We start from the raw sequence: 23,976 nt of genomic DNA on the forward strand, positions 1-23,976 counted from the left end.
TTTATTGTCAGCCCATGACTTTCCATTCGTTTTAGGACCTAATTGAGCACCTTATCATGATGTTCACCATTTTTCCCTACAACCAGTACATCGTCTTGAAAGAACAAAACATTCTCCAATGCCGTAAATAATTTCTGCATGACCCTTCGGAACACTGCCGAAGCAGATGCCAAACCAAACGGCATCCTACAATAGCGAAAGGCTCCTAGCGGTGTTACAAATGAGGTTAGATGCCTCGATTCCTCACAAAGATCAATTTGATGGTAAGCTGATGACATATCTATCACACTGAAAACCTTGCCTCCTCCCATAGCAGTCAACATTTCAGAGATATTAGGTAGTGGTTGTCTATCCACCCACAGGCTGCGGTTCAAATCGCGCAAATCCACACACAAACAAATTTTATTTCCATCCTTGGGGCGACCACTATGGGAGCTAACCACTCTGAAGCCTCAATAGGTTCAATAATACCTTGATTTAACAATTTATTCAACTCTTCTTGGAGGGGCCCTCTCATTAGGTGAGGAACATTCCTCACCTTATGAACAATCGGTATGGCATTCTTTTTCAGAATGATCTTGTGGGAAAAGTTTACAAGCTTCCCTAATTTATCAGAGAAGACGTTGGAGAATTTTCCCATTACATTTGCCTCATAGTCATCAATATACACCCTGTTGCACCCCTGAAATGAGCATGGGTGCACATGTGGCACACATACATGCCCTAAGGACATGTGTGTGCACCACATTCCACTTTGAAAAAAGCAAAAATATGCATTTTTGAAAGAAATCGCAAATTACCACCAACCTGTAGTTGGTGGTAATTTGCGATTCCTTAAGGTCAAATTGCACTTTTTTGGTGCTTCCTACATTGCATTTAAGGAATCGCAAAATTTGCGATTCCTTAAATGCAATTGCAAAATAAGGAATCGCAAATTTAGTGATTCCTTATTTTGCACGCAGATTTGCCTTCCTACATTTCACTTAGCAAAATTGCGATCGCAAACGCCGAAATTCGGCGAATTTCGGCGTTTGCGATCGCAATTTTGCTTTCTACATATGGCCCTATGTCTCTTGACATTGTCTCCTTTTGCATTATTGAATTACTGCCCTTCTCCATTTCTCTAATCCATAGGTCGGTATGCTCTAGCCCTTTCGCTATTTTCACCGCCTCTTCTAATGTACAATCTTTGATGAGGAGTTTTTCTCGTACTTTTTTATTGTTAGTGCACCTGACAATTTGGTCACGTATGAGCGAATCAGCTAATCCTTCGAAACGACATGTTAGGGAAAGTCCCCTTAATGCAGCTACATAAGTTCCTATGTCTTCGTCATATTTTTGTACGCGACAAAAAAACTTATGTCTCTCCAGCACGACATTAATCTTAGTGATAAACGTCACTTCTAACATTTGCATACTCATTTCATATACATTAGTATGTTGCCCATCGCCCATTCCCAACGAAATCTCAGGAAGATCCTCATGTAAACGTCGGCCTTCCACACCTAGATGATGTAATAATATGGCCTGTTTGCGTACAGGACCATATTTATCTGCACCAATTGCTAAGATGTATGTTAAAAATAGTTTTTTCCATTCCTTCCAAGGAATAGAAGGATCGCCCGAAGTAGGAAGGAAAGAAGGGGGCGCTGCCAACCCTTGATCTGTCATCATGAAATTGAGAAACTTACAAGTGCGTTCAATTAATATTTTTGTAGGATGTTATACAATTGAAATTTCACCTGTGGAAGAAAAGAAAATTATTACTAAAATAATACGTTAAAATAACAAATTACTGTTAATATTTTGGGCATGACAGTCTATCCGCTGCAAAATCGTGTTGAAATTCCTTGTAGAAAGCGAAGAATACAAGATCGAAAATCTTTTCCAGAAAACGCTAGTTGAGTGATTTCCCAATCATTTAAGATGGCCGCCAGGCATGCGTGGTTGTGCGTCGTGCGTCTCTTTCTTAAGTAGATTGGGCACTTAGGGCACGTAAATTACATACAAAGTACATACCCTGACTTCAGTATGGTGATCATTCATCCAAGAAAGTACAATTTCTTCTTTTGAATCGGTGGGTCCTTGTCAATGTGTACCAGAAATTTGGTAATCCAGGGGTGGTGTTACTTGAAGTCTGCCCCCTGCGCAGGTTAAGTCCATCGTCGCCAATGTAAAGATCCACTCCAACACAGTATTGGTGATGTCAATCTTTATTTTGTAGTACATAGGACATGTACCTCCAGCTTACTCTTCCAGCTCTGTAACACTAACTCCCCCACTTCAAAGATCAACATTCAACCCTAGCAACAAGCCTTACATTCTACCATTGAAAAGACTCTACACAATTGTGCATCCTGGGTGTCCACATCAGTTTCTCATTGCTGGCTTTTGCCTTTTTCATGGCCTTGTGTAGAGGGGGCGATGATCGTGCTGTATTCAAAGACCAATTGCCGGACGTAATTACACAATCCTAAAAACGTTTGCATACCTCTTTTTATTTGGGGTAGTGGTATAGCCCTAGTGGAGTCCGTGTGCTCTGGTGTGACACATTGACCGGTGGCTGAAATCAGTTGGCCCAGATAGTCAACCTCCTGCTGCACATACTGTATCTTCTCTCTGCTTTGCAGCTCCTCTCTGCAGTGCAGTGAGGAGAGCTATCGTGTCCTGACGACATAGGTTTTCAGAGGTGCCACGTACTGTATCAGGGTGCTATTTGATTGGAAGTTAACGATATCAGTATTCAATTGAAGATACTGCGTGATACGCAGTACTCTTGTGGTAGCCTCCGGTTCAGCAGCTGGACCCTTCAAAATATAAACACGGTCAGGTGTGACTGTCTAGGTGCAGCAGGATGCTAAAGATCGCATTCTTAATGTCCATCACTGAAAAAGTGGCTGAGTTTCTAGGGTATATTAGTTAGGATGATAGAGTGGTCTGGCGGCACTACAGGGAATTCTGGGACCACAATGTCATTGAGGGGGCACAGATCCTTCACCAGGCACCAGGTCCCCTCCGTGTTCTTTTTGACCTGGAAGATCGGCGTGTTGCAGGGAGATATTCCCACATGTAGGACCCCTGATCGATTAGTGCCTGGATTGTGGGTGCTATACCTTCATCAGCTTCCTTGGAGAGTGGATGCTGGTGAATTCAGGGTAGGATGGCCCCTTCCTGCAACATTATCCTTATAGGTTCAGCGTTATTGATGAGACCCACGTCATATGGTCCCTCCATTCATGATTGCGGCGGTACTGCTGACAAGTCTTGCTCATGCCCTGTGGTCAGTACCGCTATGGGCAAAGGTGTCCCATTCCGCAGCCCTACCCTTGTCCTGACTGCATAAGTGAAAACAATCTCTGAGGCCTCTGGGCATTCATCGAACAGCTGGTCATCTGTTACATCCCGTAAACTGAGGCCGGGGGTAATGTAGATGGTACATGCCCACATCAAGTTAGCTTGGTTGGTGGCCTGCAAGACCCCATACTCGGGATGTATTTCACTGGCCTCCAAGCAAACCAGTGCCTTCTGTTTTGTTTCCAAGTCATGATGTCCTTCCCAGCGGAACACGAATTTATGTGGTATTTTTAACTTCTGTCCCAGCAATTCCGAAGTGCTGGCGATAATTGTGATGACGGTGTTAGTAAAGGTTGTTAAGTCGGTGGGCGATGCCCTCATCAACCTATCTGTGTGATGGGGGAGGCTTAAGGACATGAGTCATAATGGGGACACCCCAGGGGTCGAGCGGGTCGGTGACCGAAATTCTGAGAAATGAATGGTCATATTTAGTTTGGCCATTAAGTCTTTTTCTAGGACATTAGTTTGAGGGATGGTATAGCAATTGTCCCTTTACGAGTCTGCCTCCCACATCCACTCTAGGAGTTTTGTGAAGGGGTCCCTCATAATCATACAGAGAACCCCTGAATTCTATAGACTCTTTGGATAGTGAGACAATCCCTTCTCTTTAGGCCAGCCTTTGCTGCCCCTGTGTCGATTAGGAAGCGTAGGTAGTGCATGTTATTTACTAGCACTGTTACAGAGGGCTCTTCCTCGGACTGATGAGTCACTGACAGCACAAGACATGTGAGGGTGGGGGTGTGTGTATCATCCACCAGACGCAGGACCGGCCCTTCTTGGCCCCAGTGGCCTACCTACTTCTGGGAGCGGAAGAGGGATTGTGACCAGGTCCTGCCTTTGGTATTGCTCTGTACTACTCCCTCAGATTCTGCTAATACATGCTTTATCTTTTCTTAAACGCTGCAGCGATATCCCCATCGGTGCCCCCACCTTCTGTGCCATTGAGGCTACAGCTGTTCTAACCCGTGCCACCCGCTCCCAGATCAGGAATTTTGCAGTAACGTGGTTCTGTCCCAACTTCCTTCTGTACTCTCTCTCTCTTTGGCTTGAATTTTCACCTACCCCGCAAGGCATTGCTATATGTATGGGTAGTTCCAGTTGCGATTTGCCACCCATACCTGATGTAATCCTCCCCTATATCCATGTCCTTCGGCTCAAATGACCCTCCCCTAGACCAGGACCGGCTAAATTGGTTCCTCTCCTCATTCCAGTCTGCTAGCAAGTCACAGAACGGGAGTGCAAAGATCTCCCTTTCCTTCCTTTGTAGTATCTACCTCAGGGTCAACCTATAACTGTCACATGCTTGGGTGCCACTGTGCCCATCCTCGTCATTGGTTCCCGGGGGACTGGGGTTCCCTTCCTCACCCCCACTAGCTGTATTACTATTTAGAACCACCATAAATCTCCCGTCACTCGTGTGTGTTTGCCTAAACCAGTGGGAGTACTTGTTCTCCGTCCCACTGGGGTTCCATGTGTTGGGCGTGACGGATGGGGGGGGGCCGAACTTCTGGGAACCCTGGCACCAGACTAGGGTTGCTCTGGAATTGCCTGGGCCTGCTGGTCTGTTAGTCTCTCATGCCTGGGCCGAACTGATCATTGTTCGGTAGGGAGCCCGATGGCTTCTTCTATTGGTGGATTGAAATACCCCAATGTGAGAAGAGTGAGAGAGAGCACTTCCATATCTGGATATGGTGGGGGAGGTGCTGACACCTTGCTTGCTCCCTGTAGTTTAAGGCTGTCAATCTGGGCTTCCTCGAAGATGGCACATAATTCTACTAATGCCTCTCTCCTGTCTTTCTTTTGACCTGTGTATTTGGTTTTTATGTGTGTTTTCGTGTTCAATTGCGTTAGTGTCAAAAGTTCCCTCCTTTGGCCAGGGAAATGTGTGTGCCTTCATGTGTGCATGCCATTTTTGGCAAAACGTATTATGTTTATTAGCCTGTGTGGGGAACTTGGTTTGCATGTTTTTTAATGGTGACTCCATGATATGTCTGGTAGTTTTATTGAACAAAGTACCTTTGCTTCTTTGTTTTAGGGAATCTTTGGTTTTGATTAAATGGTGGGGAAAAATATACACGTAGGGCTACTTCTTACAAATTTGTTACTATGAGTTCAGCACTATCTACAGATGCATCAACAATTCAACATGAACATTTCATAAACACAAACGACAATGCATATGGAGAGTTGCAACATAGGAAAAGTACAATTGTCAATAAATACAGTATCTGAACCATATTGACTCTTGGCATCAAATACAGTTTGTGGAAATAGCAGCACCTTCATATGAAACACTGGGTCAGCAAAAAAAGACAGTTTGCAGTAATTAACAGCACCACCACATCCCATATCAATAATCACACCCTGTATCACACCCAGCAGTCCAAGCAACCAATACCTAAAACACTGACAGAGAAACAAGAATGGCTTTGTCAAAAATCTCTTAGCCCACTCCTAACGCATGCTATCCTGCGACTAGGGGAAGCTCTGCGTGGTGCAGGCGAGTCTGACAGTCAGTTGATATTGTGTCCAGGACAAAGTTTTTAAAAAATAGCTTGCAGAAAAAAGGAAACCACTCGAGAACCACAGGCTGCTCTTGGCAGCTACAAGTTACACCCGGGTCCAAATCTTTTTACTAAAAGTCCTAATCCCTCCCTGTATCACACCAGGGGCCAAGCGCACCATCTGTCTCACGCCCAGTGGTCCTAGCAGCCAACACCTCTCACTTATTTCAGATACCAACGGTGTTAAGAAACCAGTGGCACTGAGAAAACCTTTTAGATTGAGAATAAGATTGAGGTGCATACTCCACTCAATCAGGATAGCTTTACCACATAAATAGTGCTGTGGGAGTCGTAAAAGGCTATAGAATAAGTATTCATCTAAATCTTCACCTTTCCTCGCGTGCTGACTATCGAAAAAAGGTGACTTCAAAGGGATCCCCTCCAAAGCCACCTTACAACTTCTCAGTTAGGACATATAAAATACGTAATATTCCATATTTCTGTCAGTTGCAGTGCGCTCAGGTTTTTTCGCTTTTCTCTAGTTTGAAATACGCCACGTGCTTTCCTAAGGTTCCGATCTAGTCTCTTACCCTCTGTGACAGCTGCTTCAGGACGGACCTCTGTCCCATGGATTCAGCAGAACTTTCAATCAATTGTGGTGTCCACTCACCTTTCTTGATGCACAAAGGTGAATCCGTCTTGGTGGGGTCTCTTTTCTTTGGCTGCAGTCGGGTTCGAGGTATCAATCAACTCTGATGGTAACTCGCCAAAATGTTGCTTGAACATGAAATACCTTGAAAAAAACAAGAGAGAAGGGGCATTTGGTAAAACAGGAGCAGTTTGTTTAATTAAAAACTGAGGCCAGGAGAACAGTCACAGGCATAGGGTGAAGTCTAGGGGTAGGGTTTTTAGTGTAATAAGGAAGATTGGCGCTCAGACTAGTACGCGTTGTGTGGATTGTGTATGGAGTATAAATGGTGCTGCCAGGTCGGCGGAGTCACCCAGTAAGTGTGTGAGTCAAGGAACTCACACTGGACATGTAAGCACAGTCCCGGGCACACGTGGTGAGGGTAAACAAGGGTATTAAAGTTCCTTTAGGATCAGAGTTGCTGCGGTCAACACCAGTATGATGATCAAAGTCATTTAATGAAGTAGAAACAAAAATGGAGTCAAACAATCAGCCGACACGTGTTTCGTCAGAAGGACATAGACCTGTGACTCTTCAGGGCTGTATGGCGTTTGTAGATGAAGAGTAGAAGGTCCCACAGAGCCGGTGATAATTCCAACCCGGCCTGGGGTACGAGTAGAGCCTGGAGATGGGCATAGGCGTGGAGTGCAGGCGGCACTCGGGTGAGTGATGAGCACGATTCAGGAGTGACGTTATGGGCCTGTAATGTTGGCGCCGAAGTATGGTCTCCAGGGGCAGACAGGTCAAGGTCTGATAGATTGGTGTAGTATTGCCTGGGCAGAAATGCTGCATAGCGAATGGAATAATGAGGGCCTAGCTACAGTGTAGGAGTGATCATCCAGTGTCTGGGGAAAGAGCTAGATGGCTATGCGGCAGCAGGAGATTCAGAAGCCAATGCTTGTCGTAGAGGTCACCATCCTGTGTGCTCGGCAAATGGTAAGGCAGGTGTGCCTGTCTGTTAAGAGCGGAGGTGGTCGTGGAACACTGTACCCGACGCCATTTTTGTTTCTACTTCATTAAATTACTTTGAATATCATACTCGTGTCGACCGCAGCAACTCTGATCCTAAAGGAACTTTAATACCTTTGTTTTACCCTCACTACGTGTGCCCGGGACTGTGCTTATTAGTCACAGGCATAGGGTCTGAGGATGGTCTCAACTTATAATCGATCTAAAATGGGTTTTAAACAATTCACTAAATGCCAAAAAATACCTCTGGGGATCTTTTTTAGGTCTCGGCTAGCGAAGGCTGCGCTTGCGCAGTCTCGCTCGCGAGATTCAATGACTTGGAGAAGAGGGGCTTGAACCCGCCCTTCTTCTCCCCTCTTCTCCATTGGCTGGCCTCTTGAATGCTGGCCAGCCATTGGAGAAGAGGTTTGTCTCTCCGAACAGGCCCCGTCCTTTTCGGATTCGGGGGCGTGTTTTTTGCTACTTTTCTCATTATCTCCTCCAGCCAATGGCAAGAGGAGAGAAAAGAAAAACACGCTCCCGAATTCGAAACCGCCGCTGCCTTTCTCCGAGGCATTTCTGCTTCGCCTCGGAGAAAGGCGGTGGTGTCTCCGTATATTCTTGTTTATAATTCTTCACGTCCCAGAGCGGTGTTATGGTATGCCCTTTTCGGCCGTAATCTTTATTTTCACGACGGTCTTAAAACAAGCGCAGCGTGTACCAACTTTCACAGACCTCCATGGAAAGAGTGTCTGTGGCAGGGGTGTGTGGAAGACACGAGGCCGAGATTCACTGTTCGGTGCTCGGCGGAGCCTCTCCACGACGTCCCGTAGACTGGCCACGTACGTGTCCGAGGCCTCGCGCTCCCTCTTGGCAATGGAGAAAGCAGGAAGCACCAGCCTTTTGACTCTGCAGCCATGTTGTGGGAGTCCTGGAGCTCCCCCATACTCCGAGTTGCAAGGGTGCGCCAGGTTATCAATGTGTGATTGGCAGAAAGCGTCATGTGTTCTTTGGGGGGTGGGGGGGAAAGCATAAATGGCATTAAATAATTTTTAAAAAGACACATTTAGTGAGTCTGTGGGCGTTTTCCCACAAAATTCGCAAACCAATACCACGACCTTGATGTCGGGTTTGCGTACGCACCTGCATTAAACATGGCTTTTTTTATTTATATACATTAAAGGGACATTTGGGATTATAGGCGCTTATTCATGGCAACCAGAAACCTGGCACCAATGGCCCCAGGTTGGATGCTGGCCCCTTTCCCGCACCCTTCTCGGTTGGCACCGCTTTATACGTTACTCTTACCTGCCAATAGGCAGTATTTTAATTACGAAAAAATGAAAAGCACGTATGGGTTCCCGGGATTCGACGCTTCAAGAAATAACGGAATCGTGCTAATTCGCAAAAAAAGGTTGCCGACAAAACCGGGATTATAAACCCCGCTTTAGGTCGAACAGTAAGGAGCCACGTGCGTTTTCGGTTTACCACGTCAGCGCTTCTGCTCCGAAGGCCCAATAATTCCATTCTGTGCGAATATGTATCTTGTAAACGTTAATTACTCCTGACTACGAATAAACAAACGCTGTTCCCGTTTATCAGCACCTCGCAAGCCTGCGTTTTCATTTTTTTTGGCACGCGCGCGTGTGTACCCTGGGCAAGACGCAGTGTACAACCTCTCTTTTCCAGTATAAACCTGTTTATGCAACTTATTCGAAACTAACCATTTTGACGGATAATTAATCACACAGATCTTTAAAAAAACAACACTCGCTACTGGTTTTCTTGAATTTTCTTACCACCTCGAACCAAGAAACCTGAAAGTATACATGGGATACATTGGATGAGTTCTGGAAGGTTCTGAGCCTGTCTGACCGCGAGAGCCTGACTCGACTTCTTTGAGCCTTTATGTTCATTATATTGCGAGAACTGCATATGGGTTCTTAGTGAATTCATGGGGGTGGGAGCGCTCTAGATTTTAATCTTTTTTTGTTTTGAAGCGTATTCTTGGGTGAGGCGCATTTCATCGCCCAGCGATTGATTACACGCAAATGGGCCCAGAAGTAAAATAACGCCAAACAGTCCTGTGATTGTCATAAGGCAATCCAGAAGCTATGCATTGCTCTAGCCCCGCCCCCACCAGTTACAACCCCCTGGTAGGCAGTGAGCAGAGCCAATTCACTTTCATTTTGACTGGAGGCTCCCGCAGCCATGTATGTAGCCAGCTCTGCGTGTGAATACATTTAACACACTCCCTGATGCTCTTGCACGACATTAGCCTCCGTCAGTTATATGCATACTTCCGGAAAAAACGAGGTTTGACAAAGCCAATAGGTCTTACTTTAAGGTGCCTACTGGTGTAAAAACATTCTTTAATGGTGTTTAAACGCGTTGCGTGCTCAAATGCTGTTTATTATGTAAAGCTTCACCATGGTGAAAAGTGCATTCGGTTTGTAGTGCTTATTGGAGGTGGGGGAGGGGGGGGGTTAAGAAATAAACGTGACAGTCCGCTCGACAATTCATCTTAAGATAGTCCCTCGTGTATTTCAGGGGCAGCGTTTCTTGGAAGGCAGAGCGATGCGCCAGACAGCTTGAGGTGAGAGAGCCCTACTGAAAGAGAAGGCAAAGCCCAGCCTATATATCTGAAACATTAGGTAACCTAGGTCTTGCAGAAGCTTTGCTGTCAAGTCGGACCTATGAGGGTAATACTTTACTGGGTTGCTCTATGTGAGTGGCTCTGTGTGTGTGGGTGGCTTTGTGTGTGTGGCTCTGTGTGTGGGTGCAAATGCAATAGGTCTCGCATTTGAGAGTGATTAAGCTATTGACATTGTAAATAACAATGCCGTTTCTTTAAATGTTTTAAAAACAAAAACATAAACAAAAATAATGTCATGAGCAATGCCAATAGCTCTAACTTTAACAATGCCGAGACCATTGCATTGTAAATGCTTGTTTGGTAAGGAAAGGAATCACTGTTTTTGGAGCCATTATTAATGTATTCGATGAGGAATCCAGGTGGGCCTCGACCTTGCGTGGACACAATGTGGCCAGTGAATCACATATCCGGATGTCCAGCATGGGAAGCGTGGGATTACTGTGTATGCCGGTCCTGATTGGCTATGAGTTCTTAACTATGTGGCATCTGACTTTATGGTTTGTGGGAGCACTAATACCCTTCCAGCCATGTGTGCTTTATTGGGGCCCATCTCCTTGGACCATTGTGATGCTCCTGCTCCTATCAACCTATCGGTGGGATTGATCTGAGATATCCCATTTGCGCGTTTGTCTGTCGGCTATGTACCACCTCACCTGCGATCTGTCAATCAGTGACCACGTGCCAGGGTCTCAGAGCCTGTCTAACGACATATTTTTGATGATTTGCAGCTCATAACGGGCAAACTCATCAATTAAGATGCAATTTCGTTTTTATACACGAATGCATAGGTATTCTCATTGACATCGAATTTCTCAGTATTAACAACTTTTAGGCAACTTTCAAAGTAAATCCAACACAAAACGTTTTGTGCTGGTTTGTGGCACTTTCATGATGCAAACTCAGTGGAAAAGGTTTGTGAACCAGGCCCTATGTGTCCTAGTGGCTGGAAGTAGCATTCAGCAGTCGGCGCAGAGACTCTATGGGGTGGGTCCCATGGCCCCTACATAAGGGGAGCGGGTATGAATCCTCCACAGCAGCACTGTGTGTCCTAGTGCAGGAGGTGGCATTCAGCAGTCGGCGCAGAGACTCTACGGGGTGGGTCCCCTGGCCCCTACATAAGGGGACCGGGTATGAACCCTCCGCAGCAGCACTGTGTGTCCTAGTGCAGGAGGTGGCATTCAGCAGTCGGCGCAGAGACTCTATGGGGTGGGTCCGCTGGCCCCTACATAAGGGGAGCGGGTATGAACCCTCCGCAGCAGCACTGTGTGTCCTAGTGCAGGCGGTGGCATTCAGTAGTCGGCACAGAGACTCTACAGGGTGGATCCCACGTGCCCTACATAAGGGGAGCCGGTATGAACCCTCCAGCACTGTGTGTCCTAGAGCAGGCGGTGGCATTCAGCAGTCAGCGCAGAGACTCTACAGGGTGGGTCCCACGGCCCCTACATAAGGGGAGCCGGTATGAACCCTGAGCAGCAGCACTGTGTGTCCTAGTGCAGGCAGTGGCATTCAGCAGTCGGCGCAGAGACTCAAGGGTGGGTCCCACGGCCCCTACATAAGGGGAGCGGGTATGAACCCTGAGCAGCAGCACTGTGAGTCCTAGTGCAGGCGGTGGCATTCAGCAGTCGGCACAGAGACTCTACAGAGTCTGTCCCATGGCCCCTACATAAGGGGAGCGGGTATGAACCCTGAGCAGCAGCACTGTGTGTCCAAGTGCAGGAGGTGGCATTCAGCAGTCTGCACAGAGACTCTACAGGGTGGGTCCCACGGCCCCTACATAAGGGGAGCGGGTATGAACCCTCCACAGCAGCACTGTGTGTCCTAGTGCAGGCGGTGGCATTCAGCAGTCGGCGCAGAGACTCTATGGGGTGGGTCCCACGGCCCCTACATAAGGGGAGCCGGTATGAACCCTCCAGCACTGTGTGTCCTAGTGCAGGCGGTGGCATTCAGCAGTCGGCGCAGAGACTCTATGGGGTGGGTCCCACGGCCCCTACATAAGGGGAGCGGGTATGAACCCTGAGCAGCAGCACTGTGTGTCCAAGTGCAGGAGGTGGCATTCAGCAGTCGGCGCAGAGACTCTACGGGGTTGGTCCCACGGCCCCTACATAAGGGGAGCGGGTATGAACCCTCCACAGCAGCACTGTGTGTCCTAGTGCAGGCGGTGGCATTCAGCAGTCGGCGCAGAGACTCTATGGGGTGGGTCCCACGGCCCCTACATAAGGGGAGCCGGTATGAACCCTCCAGCACTGTGTGTCCTAGTGCAGGCGGTGGCATTCAGCAGTCGGCGCAGAGACTCTATGGGGTGGGTCCCACGGCCCCTACATAAGGGGAGCGGGTATGAACCCTGAGCAGCAGCACTGTGTGTCCTAGTGCAGGAGGTGGAATTCAGCAGTCGGCGCAGAGACCCTACAGGGTGGGTCCCACGGCCCCTACATAAGGGGAGCGGTTATGAACCCTCCGCAGCAGCACTGTGTGTCCTAGTGCAGGAGGTGACATTCAGCAGTCGGCGCAGAGACTCTACGGGGTTGATCCCACGGCCCCTACATAAGGGGAGCGGCTATGAACCCTGAGCAGCAGCACTGTGTGTCCTAGTGCAGGCCGTGACATTCAGCAGTCGGCGCAGAGACTATGGGGTGGGTCCCACGGCCCCTACATAAGGGAAGCTGGTATGAACCCTCCACAGCAGCACTGTGTGTCCTAGTGCAGGAGGTGGCATTCAGCAGTCGGCACAGAGACTCTACGGGGTGGATCCCACGGCCCCTACATAAGGGGAGCGGGTATGAACCCTCTGCAGCAGCACTTTGTGTCCTAGTGCAGGCGGTGGCATTCAGCAGTCGGCGCAGAGACTCTACGGGGTGGATCCCACGGGCCCTACATAAGGGAAGCCGGTATGAATCCTCCAGCACTGTGTGTCCTAGTGCAGGTGGTGGCATTCAGCAGTCGGTGCAGAGACTCTATGGGGTGGGTCCCTTGGCCCCTACATAAGGGGAGCCGGTATGAACCCTCCAGCACTGTGTGTCCTAGTGCAGGCGGTGGCATTCAGCAGTCGGCGCAGAGACTCTATGGAGTGGGTCCCACGGCCCCTACATAAGGGGAGCCGGTATGAACCCTCCGCAGCATCACTGTGTGTCCTAGTGCAGGAGGTGGCATTCTGCAGTCAGCACAGAGACTCTATGGGGTGGGTCCCATGGCCTCTATATAAGGGGAGCCGGTATGAACCCTCCGCAGCAGCACTGTGTGTCCAAGTGCAGGAGGTGGCATTCAGCAGTCGGCGCAGAGACTCTACAGGGTGGGTCCCACGGCCCCTACATAAGGGGAGCCGGTATGAACCCTCCAGCACTTTGTGTCCTAGTGCAGGAGGTGGCATTCAGCAGTCGGCGCAGAGACTCTACAGGGTGGGTCCCAAGGCCCCTACATAAGGGGAGCGGGTATGAACCCTGAGCAGCAGCACTGTGTGTCCTAGTGCAGGAGGTGGCATTCAGCAGTCGGCGCAGAGACTCTACAGGGTGGGTCCCACAGCCCCTACATAAGGGGAGCGGGTATGAACCCTCCGCAGCAGCACTGTGTGTCCTAGTGCAGCAGGTGGCATTCAGCAGTCGGCGCAGAGACTCTACAGGGTGGGTCCCACGGCCCCTACATAAGGGGAGCGGGTATGAACCCTGAGCAGCAGTACTGTGTGTCCTAACGCAGGAGGTGGCATTCAGCAGTCGGCGCAGAGACTCTACAGGGTGGGTCCCACGGACCCTACATAATGGGGGCCGGTTTGAACCCTCCAGCACTGTGGGTCCTAGTGCAGGCGGTGGCATTCAGCAGTCGGCGCAGAGACTCTACAGGGTGGGTCCCACGGCCCCTACATAAGGGGAGCGGGTATGAACCCTGAGCAGCAGCACTGTGTGTCCTAGTGCAGGCGATGGCATTCAGCAGTCTGCACAGAGACTCTACGGGGTTGGTCCCACGGCCCCTACATAAGGGGAGCGGTTATGAACCCTCCGCAGCAGCACTGTGTGTCCTAGTGCAGGAGGTGGCATTCAGCAGTCGGCACAGAGACTCTACAGGGTGGGTCCCATGGCCCCTACATAAGGGGAGCCGGTATGAACCCTCCAGCACTGTGTGTCCTAGTGCAGGCGGTGGCATTCAGCAGTCGGCGCAGAGACTCTATGGGGTGGGTCCCACGGCCCCTACATAAGGGAAGCTGGTATGAACCCTCCACAGCAGCACTGTGTGTCCTAGTGCAGGAGGTGGCATTCAGCAGTCGGCGCAGAGACTCTATGGGGTGGGTCCCACGGCCCCTACATAAGGGAAGCTGGTATGAACCCTCCACAGCAGCACTGTGTGTCCTAGTGCAGGCGGTGGCATTCAGCAGTCGGCGCAGAGACTCTATGGGGTGGGTCCCACGGCCCCTACATAATGGGAGCCGGTATGAACCCTGAACAGCAGCACTGTGTGTCCTAGTGCAGGCGGTGGCATTCAGCAGTCGGCGCAGAGACTATGGGGTGGGCATAAGGGGAGCGGGTATGAACCCTCTGCAGCAGCACTGTGTGTCCTAATGCAGGCGGTGGCATTCAGCTGTCTGCGTGGAGACCCCACAGGGCGGATCATAGGGCACCTCCCGTGGCCTGGAGCACATAAGCGATGTGTTCTGACAGCATACCGCCCAGTACATTTTGTCTCGTCTCTCGTCTCTCGTCCTTTTATGCACTCTTGCCTTCTCCTGCTCTGTCATCGTTCCAGTTTTCCTTCTCATCTCTGTAGTTTAATCAGGACTATTTTTCCCTCAGCGCCTGTTTTCTCCTCCCAACCTAATATCCCTGTAAATCACTCTACTTCTCTTTCCCTTTCCTCGGCTGTTTTGCAGTTAAGTATTTCTTCTGCTGTGTTTCTCAAGCTATTGCAGTCTTTAATTTTACTCTCCCTGCCTTTCTCCCATCTCTCCCTTTTCCTTTCCTACTTCACTCTCTCTCTTCTATCTCACTCGATTAGTTCTCTTTTTTTCTCTTTTCCTTTCTCTCATCCCTTTACTTCTCTATCTCCTTCGAACGTCTCTAAATCTCATTAATGCAGTCTCCTTTGCAGTTCTCACTTATCTTTCCACTCATTTTCCAGGCTCAGCCTTCCCAGCCTTTGAAATGGAAGCACATGTGACCATCAGCCCTGAGTACTTCCCTCGGCACTCAAATGGCGAGATCTCTGGGGTCATTCACCCCAAACTTCAGGTCAGTCCAATTTGTGTTTAGTGTATGTTTAATTTGAAAATTCGGTTTATGCTGCAGCCAAGCACACACACAGGTGATAATAAAACTTGCAGCTATAAGCTTTAGGAATGGCTTGTGTGGCAGTTTTTACTTGTTTTTAATGTACATTGAGTTAATAAACAACAGTGGGTCAGCAAATCTCTAAATTACACAAACAGCGCCACCATGTGGCAGTAGTCATACGTACCGGTGTTGAAAATTAAGTTCTGGTGCCCAGCACCGGAAGCAACCAGCTCAAATTAAGCACTGCTTCCCAGTAAGGGAGAGTTACATTGCCTAACACAATTGTGTCGGTGAGGTTTCTCTCTTTGGACTCACATCTAATGCAAGTTGGGCCGTTACTGCGTCGCATCCACCATCGTTTTAATTTAGTCATGTATATTCTCTGTAATCTCTTCTAAGCAATATATTATGAATATCGTTGATTCCCTGGACACCATGAGTGCAAATGTCCAGTCATCATCTACATGTGGGCATTTGAAACCCCCCTCACCCGTGCTGTTAGGTCATTGTACAGTAGCTATAGGTCTGATCCTAGGTGTATTAGTAGAGGATACATAGTCCCATGAGAAGCTGTCGAAGGTCTTTTCAAAGTCTCTTAAAAGAAGGGCATGGGGCTCACTTGTGAGAGCATTGATCACTCATGGGATGTCAAATCATGTTGACCGGCTGGGCACAAAGCCACTCTGGTCCATATGCACAGGGTTGCCAATAACCCAGTAGGTGGTTTGCTAGGACTTTGGCTGAGATCTTGGCTCTGGTGTTTAGAAGGGAGATTAGTCTAGAAGAGCTGTAGTGTCCTCTTGGATGGTCTGGTTTAAGAATCATGGTGGGGTGGGCCTTGCACGGATCATCTGGGAGGACATTTGATTCTTCTGCGTTTAAGAACTGGTCAAGGAGGGTTGGGGTGATGTAGCATGTCAGCCCTTTGAAGAATTCTTAACGGAATCCATTGGGACCCAGGGTGTGAACAAACATTAGTTACCGCACTGTTGATATGTATGAACAAGCATTGGTTAATGTAATGGACCAGACTGGTTGCATCCTCAATGCCTCCATTACTTCTTCCACCTGCCTGACTAATGGAAAAATGCCACAGCCCTCAACATGGGTATTTCACTGCATCACTCCCTGAGTTTCCTGCACCAGGGGAGCAGTGCTTCCTGACATATTATGCCCTGGATCAGGAGTGATGAATCCCAGCAGATAGCTCAGTGTGTATCAGCCCCACCAATGGATGCATTACAACATCTGAGCCACTAGCAAGACCTGGCTCTTCCAATAAGCCTCCAGGGCCTGCAAGTGCCTAGATACCACATCGAGTGATTAGCAGCGCTTTATAAATCCTGATTGATTGATTGATTGATTGATTGATTGAAAGGCCTACAGCATTTGAACCTTTTTATTTAGAAGTACCTACATTTATAAAATACCCGGCTCAATTTGTGAGTGTGGGTGACTTACATCTCGTTCACATGTTCTTCTTCTTCCCATCCCTACAATACAAAGCAGAATAACATGATCCTTGTATGAGTGCACTGCCATCGGTGGTTGCTTACATGCACTGCAGTTTGACTTACATGTACGTATGTATATATGTATGTAAGTATGAATGTATGCGGCATTGTATAGCATGAACCTAGTGAGAGGGCAGTGGAGTGCTGTACATGGTGGAAGACCAGCATAAAGCCAACGATGATAGGAGGGGAAGCTGAGGCATTGCTTGTTAGCAGATTGTGGTGTGTTGTTCTTCATGTGCTGGGTCTCCCACTCTTTCCTGAGTTGCAGCAGCATTGCGGCAGTCCTGTTGGAGACAATAAACATGTTTGTTTAAAGTTCATCTTACTGCCCTGTGCAGCAGGCACCCCCAGGGTCAGTTCTGTCAACTCTTCACAAATCACCTCCACTTCTTCCAGTGTGGCACATTTTTCTGTCAGGGGTACATGCAGACTTTGACTAGGCGGTGACATATTGTAAAGGCTGCACGTTGCCAGTTAGCGGCAAGAGGCTCCTTGGGGTGTATAAGCGCTTCAGTCAAAGCTTTGTTTCCATCAAACAAAGGGCAGTCCTAAGGTGTCTGTTCTCTCAGTGAGATGTCTAAAGGTAACTAGACCTTATTGGTTCGCTGAAAAATGTCAAGTGCTCTTCAAGTTCACTATTTGAAATATAAATCAGCCCTGGAGTCAGTTAGTTACTAAATTAGTTCAGCTTTTGACTTTGGTGCAGCTCTGTATATCACCAAAGAGAGAAGGATTAGACCCAGGGGATGCCTCTTGCATGTCCTCCTGTAGAGTCAGGCCCAGTGCTTAATTTGTAAAAAATATAAGTGCCAGGGCTCTCATACGGAGCTTGACAACGCTGCCAATCATAGTCACAACACAACTGCTAACCCTCACACTCCTACAAGTGCGACAGTTCAGACTATTTCAGGCCCCCCAAAGCTTTAAGAGTGACTGGGCCGGCAGGTAAAGGTAATTTTTAAGGTATATTAAGTAAATAATTAACTGCTGTTGTCGTCATCTCTAAATTAGCCTGAAAGCGCCACCTGGTGGCAGACTGTCACAAGCACCAGTGTTGACAAATAAATGCCGGTGCCGAGCACTGGAAACCACCGGCTCAAATTAACACTGGCTCGGCCTAGACTCCAGGACTGAGAAAGAAACATCAGCTGACACTGAGGAGAAAGAAGTCGACTGAGAAACTCGTACATTAATCAGAGGAGCTCATGAGGCTCAGAGGAGCCTGGTAGATATTGGGGGCGCCACTGATGCTGCCTGGCCCAGCCCTCAAAGACCACATTGGTAAGGCGGACATTTGTTTTCGGTCACTTTACCTTATTGTGACAGATACCCTATATGCACGGGAGGAGTCTGCATGGAGAGAGGTAAGACTTAAAGGAAGACGCTGGGTTAAATTGCTACATTTTGGGAGCCTTACTAGGGCTCTCTTCCTTTCCCTGTGTCTCCGCAACCAGTGAGACCCCCAGGCCTTCCTGTTCTCGCCTGCTGCTCAACCACCATAACCAGCCCGCTGTATGAGGTCACATCACACCTGCACCAATGCAGACACCCCCACTTGTGTTGCTTACTGTTCGCCATGACTCTTTGGCACAGATTTACTTTACTTTTGTAACACAAACCCAAGTGTTGTGGTGGTATTTATTTTCAGGTATAAATTAGGATTTGCGTTGCAAAGTTGGCCGAAGTGACATAAAGTGACGCTATGCGCTACTTTGCATCAAGTGGGCGTTACATGGGTGGTACATGGGTGTTCCCAGGCAAGCACCTTTAGACCCTGAAACAAATTTCTATCTACTAATAAATGTAGAATGGGATTTCTACCGTAAACATAGCCTGCTCGAGACAGACTTACTGAAGCAGGAATGTTTAATTCTCCGTACTTTTCAAGCTTTGCATGTGTGCTGCATTGTACAGCACACGTACACATTGGGAAAAGTAATAGAGCAAAGTTTGTGTACTGGGAAGATTTCCTTCCAGTTCAAAAGCTATGTCTGAGCGAAAGGACACAACTTTGCACTATGGTGCAAGGGTGTGTGCATTGGCACGTTACAGCGTACAGTGTGTCAGCACTGGGGGAGAGAAAAATAGTGCTGTATCTTTAACATAATGCAGTGCAGCAACTTTGGTTGCTGTGATACACTGCATCCTATTTTAGAGAATGTCCCCCTTTTTTCAATAGTAATCTTGTGAGATACTCCAGAGTGGATACCCCACCCTTACACTGGCCAGATCCTTCTACTCAGGGATTACTAGGACCCTGGTGGCATCTGCATCAACTGCCACATGCTGCAGAACCTGCTGCCTTTACAAAGGATAAACCAGACAAGCAGCACCTCAACCATGATCCGTATTGAAAAGGGAGGTACTCCCTGTGCCCACATTTTACACCTGTGCTGAGAGGCACTCAAGCTAGCACTTAATAGAAGTTGGCTTATCTCACATTTCAGTAGAAATGTCGAACTGGGAAACTGTTGGATTCCTACAAAAGTATTAAACTTGAGATACAAAAGAAGCAGCTCCTTGTTCTGCACCACCCGGGCATTACCCGACTCTGAATCTCATAAATCTGAAAATTCTCAAACATTTAGCTCATAAAAAGAAGAACATGGTTTCACTCACCTCACCATAGTATCTGCTCCCTGGGAATCAAGCGACAATATGTTTCCAGTTCACCCTGTATTCCCAACATCAGCGGCGCCTCCTCTGCTAGAAGCTTCAAAAGTTAAAAATTAAATGATAATAAAACAGGCTTTTTATCTTTTATTTTTCAACTTCTAAGTGCCTCATCCTGGGGGCGGGGCCATCACGGGGGCCGTCACACGGCGGAGTGGAGGGCACTGCTGTCAGTGCCGTCTCAGGCCGGCCAAACCCACATGCGCACTGAGCGGTCTCCAACCCGAGCTGCGTTTCAGGGTTGGAGACAGCAGGCAGAGGCTCCTAGTCACCCTGGGAGCGCAAAGCAAGGGTTCTCAGGCCAATCCTGGAGCTGCTCTCATGCTTGAGAGCAGCTTCAGGATTGGGCGCAGGATCCTCTGCCTGCAGTGGAGCCACAAGAGGAGCAGAGGACGGCGACGCGTTGGGTGCCTGGCGGCAGGTAAGCTTTTTCCCTTCTTTATCTTCTTTTTTCTTGGTCCTCCACCCTGGCCCCACCCCTGCTCTCCCCTCCAACCGGCCACTCTGCCCTAACGCCGGCCGCTACTGAACATCATACGAATCATGTGGACAGGCACACCTCTTACGGGTGAGAGCAGAGGTCCTGCCTTTGACCTCTTCTTTTGAATAGGGGCTTCTTCTTGCAGGCCACTAGCAACCAACCAGTAGGGGGAGCCCGGAACACCTCTCTGTTCTGCGGAAGAGTTTGTTGGCTAAAACCAGAAACACACACTTGTACACACAAGCACTCACATATACACGCACCCATCACACACACACACGTATACCCACCCATATACACCCCCACACACATACACACTCAAAACTCCCCCCTCCCCCACACACAAACTCTCACCGTAACACATCTCTCCACTTACGGCACAGTCATGCTAGACACCCCTCTCTCACACTATGGAGGAAGGAGGGGGCCAGTCAGATGGCAGTCATTCATCAAGGATGGTAGGTAGGCAGCCTCCCCAATATGATCCCTTATACTGGGGTGTACCTTACGGAACCCCCCCGGAACTACCGGTAACAGCCTTTCAGGGTCTGCAAGCAAGCTAGGGCTGCTGCCGACCACAGATACGAATCTGCGCTCCTGCTGCTGAGCCAAGCTCGAGCAGGAGAAGGTAGAACAATACTGGGAGTGACGAGACATAGAGAGGCAATTATTCTCAAAATGCTATATAAATAAGAGCTCCATGCAACCAAGGCAAAACCTACTTAGTGACTACCATCCCCATTGTCATAAGCAGGAAGTATCAATTAGATAGTAAGTGCGGTCAGCCATTTTAAGGTATATAGTGGACAGCCGTCATTACGAGATGTATAACTATATAATGGCAGCACCGAACCAGGTCATGTTTGGTATAAATCATGTTGAAATCATACCCCAACACCAATTTCAGTGTTGGAAATATGATCCCTTGTACTGTGGTGCCCCTTACGGGACCCCCGGAACTCCCGGTAATAGCCTTTCAGGGTCTGCAAGCAAGCTAGGGCTGCTGCCGACCACAGACACGAGTCTGCGCACCTGCACCTGCGCTAAGCTCCAGCAGGGGAAGGTAGAACAATAGATTTCCCGTTGCAGGGAGGTGTGACCACCTCCCAGACAGGATTAGGTATATTGGGCAGGGTGAGGGTGCTTGCCAGCGCCACCTGACTACTTTGAAGGGCACAGTTGGGGCCTTACCCGCGTACTCCAGTTTGAACCCTTGGTTCCTGCTCTGGCGTGAAACTGGACAAAGGACAGGGGAGTATTCTCCCGTATGTCCAGCCCCTCCTCTGGGATGGACCCCCGAGTTGTTCCAACACTTTCCCTTGGGTGCTTAGGGGCTTCCCTGGGCGTGTTCCTCAGATTTGTCGTGGGACCAGACTCAACCCTGAAACTATGTCGCTCTTCAGTCGTCTGGACATTTGGACTTCGACTGGAACCGAGACTGCACCAAGGAAGACTCCTGCTGCTCCTGGTCGCACTGTTTTTAAAGTCTTCTGTGTTATCTGTGCTTCATCCTGGTTCTCCAAAAGACCTGTGGGCACCAAGGGCACCCGAGAAAATCTCCCTTGGAATGAAAGAGCCACTCCGCTGCATCTGCAGGCAACGCAACAAAGCTGACCGGTCTGCTGCTCCTGATGTCTCGTAGACATCCCGAGGCTCAGAAACACAGGTAGTAGTCCTGAGACTTCCTACAGGCCTGACCTGTCTTCCATGCAATTTGGAGGACAGTATCCCTCGTCGGGGCAGCTGGGACTGAACTCCTGTGCCTTCATCGACTTGCTGTTGCCAAGGGTTGTTGGCTCTGCACTCCAGAGATCTTCGGGCTACAAGAAGTTCCAGCCTCCAGCATCTCACTTCCTGGAGAACAGAGTGCTCCCTGCATCCCTTGCATCGTGGGCCTCTGACTTTGTTGAGCTGCTCGAGGTCCTCTTGCAACTCCTGTGCCTCTGGCCTGTGGGTCCTTTCAGGGGTCTTCCTTTGCTTCAGTGGGCTCCTCTGCTTGCTCAGGGTCTGCTCTGACACTCCTGCATTTGGCGAGTCCCTTGGAATTTGCTGGTCCCAACGGTTGCTCCTTTTTGTTCTCCAAGCCATTTATGGCTACCAAGGCTTGTTAGTGCTCCCGCCGGATACCGGCCACCTAGACACTGACATCCGATGTGGAACAGCTCGTGCATGGCTTCTGGTCTTCCTCAGCATCACCTGGTCCTTACAGCTGCAGTGACAAGGTCTCTGTCTTCACTTCTGAACCTCTCGACATCGGTGGGCATTCTGTGCCTCCTGTTTATCTCTGAGTGGCATTGACTCTGTCACCTTGGTTGCAGGATCTTCACTTCCAGAATCCATCCTTAGATTCCACCTGACTATTTCAAGGACTCCAACAGAGGCATTTCTTTCGAATTCTCCCATTGTCGTCAACGGTCAGTTCCGACGTCTCTTCATCACTATGCACCAGCTTCCCTGGTATAGGTAACCTGGTTCCTTGGGTCTCCACGGCCTTCCATCCTCCAAGGGGTTTCTTCGGGGTCCTCTGGGAAGGGTCCTTTTTATTCAAAACTGCAACCATGACTTCTTCATTGACTTCCATTAGACTCGTGAGGTTCCTGGGTACTCACCTTGGGTGTTTACTTGTTTCTCCAGCTCCTCTGAGTCTTTTTGTCCAAGTCCTGTTCCCCTTTGCAGATCACATTCCACTTTATTAGTAAATTGTTTGGTCTCCCCCTGGAGACCACTGCATTCTGTGCTGCTTACCTGATTGTGTGAGCTATTGATGTCTTCGGGTAAGAGATATACCAAGGTGTTAGTGATTGTGTTGTGTAATAAATAGACATATTTGCCAGTGTGTGGTTCCTTTTCATCTAATCTACACTACATGATTAAACTAGTAAAACAAGCTGCTTTACAGTCCTTCAACTTAAGCCTGAAGGCTGCTCTCCACAGCTACCGCTTTGAGATCTTTCTATGGTTATCAAAGACCACTAAAGTCACCATAAGGGTTGCATGGATTAGTGCAAGGTGCATCACATACTAAGCCAGCCTCCTACAATAGTGTGGAAAATACACTAATGCATGGAACCCTAAATGTCACCGCTGGACAGCTGCCCTTATTATGTCATCCACTAGAGTGAAAAGAAAGCATGGCTTCAGGCCTACCTGTGCAGCCCGACTACAACAGCTTTTTTTTTTCTATAAATCTTTTTATTGCAAGAACAAAATAAAAGGCATTACAGACTAAAAAAAGTCAGTGCTGCGCAGTCTCCAACGATTTTGGCAATCTCATTACACTAGTACATTAATTGTCATATCGATTGACAGGTTCTACAATGAAATCGCATGCTTCATACTTCTCATCGTATACAAAACATTACTAAACTTCATGGTCTGCTGACATTGGGGAAGTATCGCTGAAAGGAGTGCATACCAACCCTCTGCTTACATTCCAAGGACCCCTGATTCTAGTCCATTTGTGTGGGCATCCCCTGCTCTCATATATAACACTCCGCTTGCATGCACCAATCCATGTCTGATTCCCAGTCTCCGAACCTTGGCTTGGCCAATCCTTTTCATGTTCTGGCTACATTGCGTTTTGCCACCATACAACCCAGGGAGACCCACAACCTCTTAGTTCTCCCAGATGTTAAGAAGACAATGCCGGGGGGAAACATCAAGGGGTTTATGACAAGTTTGAGACAACGCTGATAAGACCTTTTCCCAGTATTTCTGAAGGATCGGGCATTCCCACCATTGGTGTAAGTAAGTGCCGGTATGTCCACATCCTCTGGGACAGGCGGGGGAGCCCAGATCCCCCTTCTTGACAACACTGAGCTGGTGTAATAGGCTCTGTGTACTTGTTTAAGTTGGATGAGCGTGAAACGAGATCGGATCGCTACCTCACGGGGGAGGCCAGGG

At 48.6% G+C, this 23,976-nt stretch overlaps 1 protein-coding gene across 3 annotated transcripts in view; it reads left to right on the forward strand.

The window, feature by feature from the left end:
- The window catches only part of LOC146839531 (N-acyl-aromatic-L-amino acid amidohydrolase (carboxylate-forming)-like), a 375,658-nt gene that overhangs the window by 318,608 nt on the left and 33,074 nt on the right, over window positions 1-23,976 (forward strand). For all 3 annotated transcript variants that reach the window (XM_085651586.1, XM_085651587.1, XM_085651589.1), the window contains one exon: window positions 15,251-15,360. In XM_085651586.1, the coding sequence (XP_085507712.1) occupies window positions 15,251-15,360 (110 nt within the window). The remainder of the gene's footprint in view (window positions 1-15,250; window positions 15,361-23,976) is intronic.

This window comes from Triturus cristatus, chromosome 4_1 (genome assembly GCF_964204655.1).
Source record: "Triturus cristatus chromosome 4_1, aTriCri1.1, whole genome shotgun sequence".
NCBI lineage: Eukaryota > Metazoa > Chordata > Amphibia > Caudata > Salamandridae > Triturus > Triturus cristatus.